Source organism: Chiroxiphia lanceolata, chromosome 9 (assembly GCF_009829145.1).
Source record: "Chiroxiphia lanceolata isolate bChiLan1 chromosome 9, bChiLan1.pri, whole genome shotgun sequence".
Taxonomy (NCBI): Eukaryota; Metazoa; Chordata; class Aves; order Passeriformes; family Pipridae; genus Chiroxiphia; species Chiroxiphia lanceolata.
In genome coordinates this window covers 11,919,767-11,931,909 of record NC_045645.1, presented here as the reverse complement: position 1 = coordinate 11,931,909, position 12,143 = coordinate 11,919,767, and the positions used below count along the sequence as shown (strand labels likewise).

The 12,143-nt window shown below is 39.0% G+C and overlaps 1 protein-coding gene across 6 annotated transcripts in view; it reads right to left on the bottom strand.

The window, feature by feature from the left end:
- The window catches only part of PATJ (PATJ crumbs cell polarity complex component), a 145,744-nt gene that overhangs the window by 38,587 nt on the left and 95,014 nt on the right, over window positions 1-12,143 (bottom strand). For all 6 annotated transcript variants that reach the window (XM_032696498.1, XM_032696499.1, XM_032696495.1 and 3 more), the window contains exons 30-31: window positions 4,355-4,427; window positions 2,138-2,230 (exon numbers count right to left, since the gene is read on the bottom strand). In XM_032696498.1, the coding sequence (XP_032552389.1) occupies window positions 2,138-2,230; window positions 4,355-4,427 (166 nt within the window). The remainder of the gene's footprint in view (window positions 1-2,137; window positions 2,231-4,354; window positions 4,428-12,143) is intronic.

The following is a 12,143-nucleotide window of genomic DNA, read 5'->3' as shown; positions in this document are numbered from 1 at the left end:
GAAGATCTCTGCTGATAAGCACATACTTTTTATTTACTCAGTGAACTTGATCTTACTTGTTGACTTTTACACTCCTGATTTCTCCTGACACATGACTGAGAAATTCAACAACAACGGTGAACTAGCACTGAGGCTCTAGTAGCAACCATCATGCTCTGAAAAACAAGGCACTGGGTTTTCTTTTGCCTCCACAGTCACTAAAGACTGCAAGAGAAATCTCTTTTCCCCAAAATACTGAGCTTTCTTGTGCTGCTCTGCTGTGTCAGTCTTAATGCCAGTGTGACTACAAACCCACATCCTTCTGGTCAGAAGGGAACAATCACAACCATCAGTATTACCGAAGTTAAGATACACTCAGAAATATTTGCCATGTAGTTTTAAAATCCTGATGGAAAGAAAACTGAAATTACGAAACTGCCTTTTGCCACTATTTTTCATCCATTTATACTGCTAAACCAAGGTTTGGCCCAACTGAAGGTGTTATGGAACAAGCAGTTGGATCTGTAGACATTACAATACTTTTCTAAATCCATCTCCTAGCCCTAAACTTTTCAATAGTGTTTATTTAATGGAGAAATCAGTGAGCCACCTCTAAGCAAATATCCACTGAATGAAGGCCTTTGTCTTCTCTTACCTTCCTGCCACTGCTCTATTTTGGACAACTCTTCATCTTTTTTTTTTTTTTTTAACTTTTCAACTCCTACCTTTTGGCTTCACAGTTCCCTTCTTTCTTGCTTCAAGTCTGAAAAGAAGCTGCCAATATATACCGGGTTTTCTGTTGTTCCAGAGGTATCTTCCCTCCACACCTCTCTGGGATTGCTGCAATTTTTTTCCCCATTAAATTCACATCTCCTCTAATATCATTCAAAAAGCTGCACAGCACAATAGCTTATACCAAGAGTTCATTTTTGTATAAGAGATTTTATATATTTTTATCCACTTCAGTGTTTGAGCAATTTCTCATATTACCTTGTAATTTCTCTAAAGTTTCTTGCCAAGTTGAGCAAGAACACTAATAAAATCAGGTGAATAACACCTGTAAATACATACAATAAAACTCTGATTCATTTATATTCCAGCCTATCAAAGGACTGTGCACAAAGCTACCAAATAGCAATAATTCAACTTCTTTGTAATCCATTAGGAACATAAATCAATCCATGGTGATTAATTCTGATGACTGAATAGCACATAACACTTTCTAACTCTTGGAGTTCACAGACTCATTAATTACTTACTAGCTACAGAACATTATGTATATTCAATTTATATTTGCAAAACCCAGGACACTCTTTGCAAAAGACATGATGGGGCAGGAAGAAAACATGTAAGAGAAAAACCATCCAAAAATGTCAGGTTTTCTTAGCTGAGGACACATACAGACTGTGCAGGCACAGCAAGTCCCAGCCAATGCACTCCTTGAAACAGGAGAAGGGCAAAAAATCTGCCTCAGCAAATTTTAGGCACCTCTAGGTTAGTTATGTTTAGTAGTTTTCCATTTTAAACTTTATTTAACATAGAGTCCAAAAAAAAAAGAGATTAGAGCTGCACCCTGAAGGACTTTCAGATTTCTGATAATGCACAACCCTGACCTATTAAACAACAAAAAGCTCCATCTGTATCAATGAGAAGTTGAGTATTTATTACAGTGCACACTGACAGACCCACATTAAACCACAAGTTATGAGCTTAATGCAGAAATTGCTGAGAGTAACTCTATAGCTGTGTTATTCAGGAGGCAAGACTAGATTATGATAATAGACATTTTGGCCTTAGAATTTATGAAGCTATGAATATAAATAAGAATACGATTTACAAACCAGGGTTTTTCTGAAGTTTGTCACACATGGATGGCAAGAGTGGAAACTCAATGCCTTCACTCACTAAGAATCCAAGAGAGGGCCAAAAGGCTACATGAAAACTCTTATCTTGATATTTTAACAAATTATACTGACTGCTTAGTTCATGAAAACAGTCTGTGTATGTAAAGTTGAGAACTTGCTTTTACATATACTGGGTATTTTTTGACATAAGTGCTGCAATACTCCAATAAAAAAGCAGAGAAAAGCAATCAAGCCAGTGAGCCTCCATTTCCTAAGCTCTAATCAATGATTAAATGTTGTTTTAAGTCTCTTACAGCTTTGTTGGATTCCTCATCAGTCAAACTTTTCATGACAACTTCCAAACTCGGGTCTTCTTCACCACTTGCAGGTTCAGTGCCACCATGATCCTAGGGGAAAGGATTGACAACAGTTTTTAAACAGATGTATGAAGAGGCCTCCTCGAGATCTCTGTTTCATACACAGCACATTACAGGAAGCCTAGTTTACTTCACACAGTCTGAACAGGTTGGTAGAATCATGGAATGGCTTGGGTTGGAAGATCATCCCGTTCCATCCCCTGCCATGGGCAGAGACACCTTCTACCATCCTAGGTTGCTCAAAGCCCCGTTCAATTTGGCCTTGGACACTTTCAGGGATGGGCCAGCCACAGCTTCTCTGGGCAACCTGTGCCAGAGCCTCATCACCCTCCATTTTTTCCCAATATCCCACCTAAACCTGCCTTAGTGTAAAGTATCACTAATTCAGTTACATGTAAAATTTAACATGTTGATTCTCATTCCCTTTTTTACACCAACCAGGTCCCGAATTTGAAAAGATTTTTATCTATTATTTTGATTTACTTAATTTTAAAATAATTGATCCAAATTTGGAGCTGTTCGCTCTTGCAAAGTAAAATGAACTATCTGCAAAAAATAAATTTTCAATACCTTCAGTCATAGAAACAAAATTATTTCTGAATTTTCATTAGACATTTTACATTGAAGTGCATAAGATGAATATAAAGAGATCAGATGAAGATAAAGAGATAAGACGAAGGAAACTAACACAATAATAGATGGTAACTATGGCACCCTGATATTCCATTACACCAGCCAGGCTATTTAATGTGATCTGACAAGCTACACGCAGGGTGCACATAAGACACAATGTTAAATATTTATTCGGTTATTTCAAAGACATTTGAAGATATAATTTCAGGATATAAGGCTTTTTTTCTTTTCTTTTCTTTATTTAAAGACAGGAAGAGCTGCCAAAGGAAAGCAATGCATACTTCTATACAACATCACTATTTTTGGTTACATTTATTTTAGATAATAAAAAAAATACTAGCTAGAAGTAAAAACCTGCATTTACTTATAAAACAAACATAATGTAAATAGTAAGAGCTTGCCATTAATGCATGAAACTCAACCCACAAACATCTCCCTCTAAAGACAAACACAACACAGGCTTTGGTAGGGTCTAATTACAGTTATTTGACCACAGCACAGAATGTGCCTAAACAAAGTTTCCTGCTTCATCCTGAAGACACAAATATTAAAAAAAGCTGGGAACAAATGCAGGTATTAAAGAGTCAACAAAAATAAAATGAACTCTGTAAACTGTAATTTGCAATGCACCAGGCTGTACACGGGAAATGTTGCTGGGATGAAGGTGAGAACGAGAAGCCAAAGCTTGTCCAAATATTACTCAGATACAATTAAAATCTAAGCAGTTCTTGCACTGTACAGCACTAGGCCTGCATGGAATAGCCATCAGTGGCAAAATAACCTGGAATGCAACAGCAAGCAAGGAGATGCAAACAGGAGATGCATCCAGCATTACCTCACATGGACCTGCGCTGAGGGATCACAGTGATGCTCATGGAAATACCAGGAGTTCAATGCACATGAATTTCATCAAGGCAAGACCAAACCTCAATTTAATTATAAAGCATCTTTTGCTTTATTAGTTCAAACAGAAATAGAATTAAAAAGCAACAGCAAGGCTAAGCATGTAGTTTATCTAGAAAATTTAGTTATGCCACATTGAGATGTCAAAATAATAACAGTGTGGTGACCCTGCAGGGATTCACGGTGCTCAGGAGAGAAATCAGTCTGCACTGGGCCTGAGGTAGCAACTCTAACGATGGAAAACACCGGTAACATTACTAGACTAAGATAGTTTTTGCATTGGAAGGTTGTTCTAGACGAAAGTTCCTCACCACGACTACTCTAACCAGCTGAAAAAGGAGCAGGTTAGGAGATGGCAAGGTTTTAGTTTGGAGCCTTCACTTCCTCCTGTACAGCAATAACATCTTTAATACCTGCTGCTAATGACTTTCAGTAACACTGAGATCAATAAAAAAGAGACGGGGAAAATAAGCCTATTAGGTCAAGTCTCTACCCAACGCATTTTATGATTCAGGGTTTAATTAGACAAGATGCTCGAACTTATCATGAGCTGCTAATTATGATTAATCTATCTAATTTAGCAATCCCTAATTAAAAATAACAAGCCACCAACCTTACCTCAATGGAAGAATGGGAGCCTGAAGGTAATGGGAAGGGAGTAACAGCCATCTGATTGACTGCATCTTCACTCCTGTACAACAAAGAACATGTTACACACCAAACCATCATGGACAAACTTTCCTTTTGAGTTGGTTCTGCCCATCAAGAAATTACTCTCAGTAGCATAAAAATTCACTGTTGCCTACCAGAGTTAAAGCTTAGAAAAGCACTTCGTTTTGGCTCTTCTTTGCTTGCAAACAGATCACATCCCTTCTTGGGACCACAGTAGTTTCATCTGGGACGTGCTGACATCACATCCTTTGGAAATCTGATTTTGTGTGGATTAGCAGAGGATGCAGTTGGAGTTTATGGTCCCTACACATCAGCAGATGTGCTAACACTTCGTTAGCCTCTTCTAATAGTGTCCAGGTCAGTAAACTGCTTGTTTATAGTCTCACATCCACATTACCAAAATACAATATCTGTTGTAATATATTAGATTGTGTTTTCTTTTTTTTTGTTCCTTTTTGCTGTGGTATTTTCTTAAAGATTTAATGTAAAAACTTGGAATAAATGTTATGAAATGCAGGGATAAGAGGAGATGAACACTGATTCTCCCTGCATTATTTTCTCCAAGATGCTTATAATGTATGGCATCTTTTCCTCTCTCCTCTTTAAAATGCTTCTGAAGTTGACATCTGATTACTTTGTGACTTCCAAAAGCCTATTTTTTTTCATTAAACAGTATTCTGCCTTGCTAATGTTTTTCCTCAACTGCCATTTAAAATGATGGGGCTTGTGGAATTAGCTCTGCATTTTTTTGGCCTCTGTAAAAAGAAATCAAGTAATATATGATTTCAGTGATAACATCTAAGGCAAATCATCATAGGACCATAGAATGGTTTGGGTTGGAAGGGACTTTAAGGCTCATCTCGTTCCAATCCCCTGCCATGGGCAGAGACACCTTTCACTATCCCAGGTGGCTCCAAGCCCCATCCAACCTGGTCTTAGACACTTCCAGGGATGGGGCAGCCACAGCTTCTCTGGGCAACCTGTGCCAGGGCCTCTCCACCCTCACAAGGAAGAATTTCTCCCATATTCGATTGACATCTGCCCTTATTCAGCTTCAAGCCATTTCCTCTCATCCCATCACTTCATGCCTTTGTGAACAGTCCCTCTCCAACCTTTTTGCAGGCCTCCTTTTTAGGAGGAATCAGCAATATTGCTGCTTCACAGCTTTTCAGATGAAAGGAAATGACTTTTCATGCAGTGGGTCTTCTGGGTTTGATTTCTGGTCCTGTTTACTACATTCCATGTCACTGTGACACAAGCAGGATTTTTTCCTCTTTAATTTCTAGAATAAGCTATTAGACTAGAATGTGCTTAAAAACATTTTACAGAAGTGCCTGAAAGAAAAAAGTCTTATTTTATCCCTCGAGAGTTAAACACATGAAGCTAAAACACATGAAGTTAATAAACAGAAGCATGTTCTGATCACTGAGAAATAACACTGTGAATCAATAGCTCTCAGCGCAGCAGCAAATGGGAGTCACAGGCATTTGAAATGATAAATCCTGCAGGCAAAGGCTGGTGAATTCATTTACTTATCTTCAACCAAACAGCCATACCATTCAAAGGGACTGGTTGGGTGCTGCTCATTTCTGTACTCGCTCCCAGCCTCTCCTCTTGGCCCTGCTCAAAGCCTTGCAAGAGTGGGAAACCACGCTCAGATCACGGCGTGGTTCGTGATGCAGAGACATGGGGCCAAGACACACATCTGAGGCAGGCACAGAACCAAGCCCAGGAATTTCATCAGCATTTCACAATTTCCAAGTGCATTTTACCCCGCCAGGCATATTGGGCAAGGACATTCTCCCTCCTCTTATCTTCGTGAGACATCGATCTCATTATGTTGCTTTTCTAACCTACAAGAATAAACCATCCCATGTGAGGTGTCGGAGCCCTCCCAATTTTTCTTTGACTGTAGAGTTTTTTCTGATAATAGTTTATATAAAGTACAATCAGCATGAAAACTAACCCCACTCTGTAGCTCACAATTAGACTTAAACAAGAAAATAACAAAGTATGTATAAATCTTTGTAGGAAATACTCTAAAAATTGCTACACAGAAGCTCCTGACAAACTGGGATGTAATTAATTATCCAAACTAGTTTTGACTTCATATAGACACATTTTTTTTTTCTATCAATGGGAAAATATCTTTATGCAGCTTTAAATGGATGGTCATTTTTATTTCAAGCAATAAAAACCCACTTACAGTAATTCCCTGGGAAAAAAAGGAAAAAATATAAAACCCCCCAAGGTTACACAGTGTCACAACTTGTAATCTCCCCCTGCTAGGACTCGTACATATTTAAATACTTTAATGCTGCTTCAAAGGAGAATGCTTCAAAGCAGAATCAAAGTGAGAACATATTTTAAAGTGACAGATCTAATAATAAATTGCTGTTTCTGCTCTCCACTTCCATAAGTGTCCTCAACTAAAATGTGAATTTATTTACAAATAAAAGGAGTAATCATCTTCTTTTGAGGCAGGAGCAGACAGCTTAGAAGTCTGAACATCATATTTAAATTACAGTGACTGCAAATGAGAATTCAATGTATTTGCCAATAGTTGCTCCATAACCACCTCCAAAAAAGCTGTTCTCAGTTACCAGTGCTCACTATTGCTTGGGGTTAAGGTGTCTAAACCCTTCACAGTCAAGACACAGCTTCATAGTCTCAAGTCAAAGCAACATAAATGAAATTTATACAGTACGAAGGCTTAGGTGTTCCCCCTTCATTATCTGCAAAAATTACAAACGTTCATGGATCTTATTCCAGCTCCTAGACTGGTTGGTATCTGATACTGGGATAGGAGTCCACCTCCTGGGTGGGCACGAGAGAGCTGTTTAAATTTCTTCAGGACCACATAAACTGAGTAGGAAAGGAATTCATCACTCCTCCCACAAATTCCAGGGCAGGGCCACCTTCCACTAGACCAGGTTGCTCAAAGCCCCATCCAACCAGAGATGGGGAGTCCAAAATCTCTCTGGGCAACCTGTTCCAATGCCTCACGACCCTTCTAGCAAAGAATTCCTTCCTAATATCTAATCTGAATCTTCCCTCCTTCAGCTAAAGGCCATTCCCCCTTGTCCTGTCACTGCTGCCCTTGTGAAAATTTTCTGGTTTCCATTTTACTTACTCTTACATCCCTCAGGTTTGTGGTGGTACAAGCTCATTGTCATGCAATGTCAAGAAAATCCTTGTTTAATGTGGAATGAGATTCCTTGCCTGTCTAAAGCAGAGCACCTCACCTACAAGTGTCCAAACTTCTATGATCAGTACAAAAATCAAGCCAAATCCTAAACCAGACCCACTCAAAAGGGCAATCCCAGCACCTAAATGACTTAGTTTAGGACAGGATGAATAGAATTGCTCTTCAGGGGCTCCTGACAACTGCTGACTAATCACATAAGTCCAGATGTCCTCTAGTTGTCTAAACTAAGGGACACAATTCTCTTGCCAAACTATCTGCAACTACACAGTTCACGAACACTAAGAGATCATTTGACAACAGCTTTGTAAGTGGTTGTGAATGTTTCTTGGGAATAAAAGGTACAAGAAGAATCAGAATAAAAACCCTTGTATGAAGTGATATGACATCTTACTGGAACAGATCTGTGGACGAAGGGAATAAACATTTGCTCTGTAAGCCTTAGAATTCCCACTACTTGTGACACCAGGACATAAAGTCCTGCAAATTACTAAAAACATATACTGTACACATCCTGCTTGTTAATTAAAAAAAAAAAGTCCAGGCAGGATCTTGCATTTTCTCATCTTTGTTTTCCCTCTAGAAGTTCCTTTGGAAAAGAGGAGCTGCAGGAAAGCTGCACACTGAGAAGCCACACTGGATTATTCCTTCAGCTGGGTCAAAAAGACCTTTGTGTTATGCATCTTCTCAAAAAAATTCTCCTATTAGCAGCAAGAATAGTCTTGTTCTCCATTTCCTCTCCATCCACTCCTAACTACATGAGAGCCAAATGCATCCAGGTATTTTAAATGAACAACTAATGTACATATAAACTATAGCTTAGGTCTTCAAAGGTTTGAAAGAGCCCAAATTACTTAACTTCCTCAACTATGTGCTTGTTCCCACATGTGTATGACAGCAAGGAGGAAAGAGCTCTGAAGAAAACAGGAAATGTTCAAACTTGCACACACAGTGCCTGGCAAGGGCTTACTTTTTAAGCTTTCCCACATGAAAGAACCTAAGCAACCAAAGCAAGTAAAACCAGAGTTTATACTATTAAAATATGGTCAATTATCACAAAATATTCTGAGTTGGAAGGGACCCACAAGGCTCACTGAGTCTAACTTTTGAGTGCATGGCCCATATGGGGTTATGTAGGTTAGAACAAACAAGAAATTATTATCTGAAGTATGACAGCATTTGAGATAACATAAAATGTTACTTACGGAGGTTTTAAAAGAAGAGCAAAGACCAGTGACAAAGTCACAGCAATGGGGACTGTTAAACAGCCAACTCAGACACTGCCTTGGCTTTCCCACTCCTTGGAGTAGAAGGATCTCTCTCCTTTGCATGCCACCATAAATAACAGAATAGTCTTTAGAATTACACCTGGAAATGGAAGGAGGGGTTGGGTGACAGAGATTTGTGGGCTTCATTGAGGAGCTACAATCTCATCAGCAGGAAGCAATGATAACAGAACGATGACTGCAGTGTGGGAGTGCTCTGGACAGCAAACAGATGGTATTTTAATCAGCAAAATCCCTTACTCTGAAAGCACTTCCCATGTTTCATCACAGCACAAGACAATTTTCTTTTAAAGAATAAAGGTAGACCAAAGAATGACTCACAAAACTGAACACAATGGGAGGATGGTTTGAAATCAGTGGCATTCACTTTGATTCAAGCATTCAACTATATTTGATCTGCTTATTATACCAACAGTGAAGCACTAAACCAGATTAAAGGCAGTTAATTGAGCATGGAAAAAACCACTGAATTTGCTGAATCATAAAATTCTCCCTGTAAAAGAGCATTCTGATATAAACTGGATTTCCTACTACAGATGTAGAATCTAATTATATTGTTTTATTATGCATCTTACAAGGATGGACTTACAATGCATGAACAAAAACCGCAACGGATAGAAACACATTCTATTTTGGGAACTAGGGCACAGACACTCCTAAAAGAAGCAAGTCCATTTCTGATATTATTACCTGGTTAATTCCTGTTGGAGATTTAGATGAAGAATTTCAAAAGGTAACTAAGACATTACAACACTTATTGCCACTATATTGACACTGTATATTGACACTATAACTGCAAATCTTTTAGATGCTTTCAGAAGCTCACGTAATTAATGAGACCACTGGGAAATAGGGCTGTGCTAAGACCTATATTATGGAATCTGGTCAAAATCAACTGTTTTAAATAATCATCATCAACTTAATTGAGGAAAAGATGCTCATAAACCAGAGTGAGATGTCTTCAAATATAGGGGGACATCTGTGATTCTCACAACAGTTACTGCACTATGTCTCATCAGCAAAAATTTCAGGAAAGGGTGGGAATGCAATTGTAACACTACCTGAATATAAAAAAGTATGAACAGATTTTTATAGCACAAATGGTAACTCAGTAACTTAGTAAAAAGTCAAAAAGGCTGAGGTCACCTTATATTCTTTATCTTTTTCTAGAAAAAAAATAAATTTGGGGTTGGAACGAGACGATCTTTAAGGTCCCTTCCAACCCAAACCATTCTGTGATTCTCTTAAGTTATTTAATGATAGTTATTACAGTTCTCACAGAAAGGCTTTTCTGTGCCCAGGAATTTCTGGGCTTCTTTCACAACTGATTAAAGAATTTATGGAAACATCTCCCTGCCCTGCACATGAACCAAAACAGCAGGAATAGGAAAAACCTTGATGCTGTTTCCTGTTTCGAAGTGAAAAGCACCACACTTATCGCTGAGCATCCTTCATCTCAGGAAAATAAGGCCTCAGGGTGTCAAAGAGGGCACCTGGAATAGACCAAGAGTTTCACCAGTTTGGCTTTTATGTCCTCAGTCAGCTCAGTCAGGCACACAGGAACCTTTCAGGCTGCAGACTGACGTATTTCTGTCAGGTCTTTCACTGGTGAAATTGAAATATTAATATCTTCATGCACACAAAGAGCAAATTGATTTCTCTCACAACTTCTGCAGTACATGTTATTTTGCTACGGTAAGTTGTGGTCTCTTCATGCTCCTGGATGTGTTTTGGCTGTGTTACTCTACACACCTTCTACCTTTAGGAGAAGCTTCAGGGATAACAGTGCTCAGGAGGAGGAAAGCAGTAGTATTTCTGTTGCAACTGGCTCCATCATTTTCAAAGCATGATAGATGTAATGGTATCCCGCTCTTTCCACATCATTAGAGCCCAGAGGAACATATCTGAAACCAGCCAAGCAGCAAAACCTACCAGGAGAGCTCAGCCTGCTACACTCAGCACTTTGTTTGCAGCTGGGAAAGCCATTGAAGGCATGTGCAGATTCAAGATGCCTCTTGCTGCTCTTATTTACTCCAGCTGGCACCACATTGTGTTAAGCAGTGGCATTTCGACATCTCCATTTTATATTATAGTTGATAAAGCCAAAACCCCCACTTTTTCCACTGAACTGTGCCACGGATAAGATTGCTGGGACTGCCACAGCCCATGTTTTCATTCAATAACATCCACTGTTTTTGTGGTCTAAGGTGTAGGAATGGGAAGCACCAAGATAGACTCAGCTCATGGAATACAGTTTGCATGAGAAAAGAAAATTATTTTTGTTTCTCCTTAAAATTCACTTTTAAGAGAGATAGTCTAACCCGGCTTTGTTAACATTTGACCATACATCAAAAAACAAGGCAACATCAGTTTTCTCTCCATGTTAGAGGCAGTGCTCCAGTTACAAATGACATCCTCTCAGCGGGAGAATTCCTTTTCATTGCTGTTCTCTGGGTTGAGCAAACTGACACATCAGTTGTCAGTGTAAGGCCAAGAGCAGTGACAAGATGTGTGTGCTCTTGGGAAGTGTGAAGATAGATGTTTACAACATCAGCAGCAGCACTTAAAAGTAGAAATCGGGTGGTTTTTTTTTAAACTCTACCAATGGAAATGAGAATGACCCAATGGTATTTCCAATATCTATTTCTAATATCTCTTGAATATGATCAAGATAAAATTTTGCCTTGAAATTCACTGCTACACAGACAATCTGAAAAGGAGAATTATAGCTAAGAATTTACATGGCTTTATGTAAAACATGCACTGAGGATTTTCAATCCATGGCAATTGGAGCTAACACGGACCCCTTTCCTGGAGTTCTACAGTGCTTGAAGTGGCAGGGCAGGCTGCAAGAAGCCCACACTCTTGCGTTTTGGTTTCATAAGTTGTGGTTTTGCCTCTGGAACTTCCAACCAGACACATTTTCCACATGCAATTAAATAATGGTGAGTGAGTTGTGGTACGTGACGTTTAATTTTCAATGGCTGGAGAAAGTAACACAGGAGCTGCAGGCAAGATCATTAATCTCCTCCAGATCCTCTGAGCTGCCAAGGATAGCAACTCATTCCTCACTGTGCTAATGTTGCTCTTCCATCATTTCTGTGTATGCTGTACCAGGCAGAGCCATGCCAGTAAATGTACACATTTACATGCATTCACCCACAGATTATTACATTGTTCACAGGGAATATGTGGATGAGCAGAGAATATAAAACAATATCAAGTATGATGTATATGTTAGTGA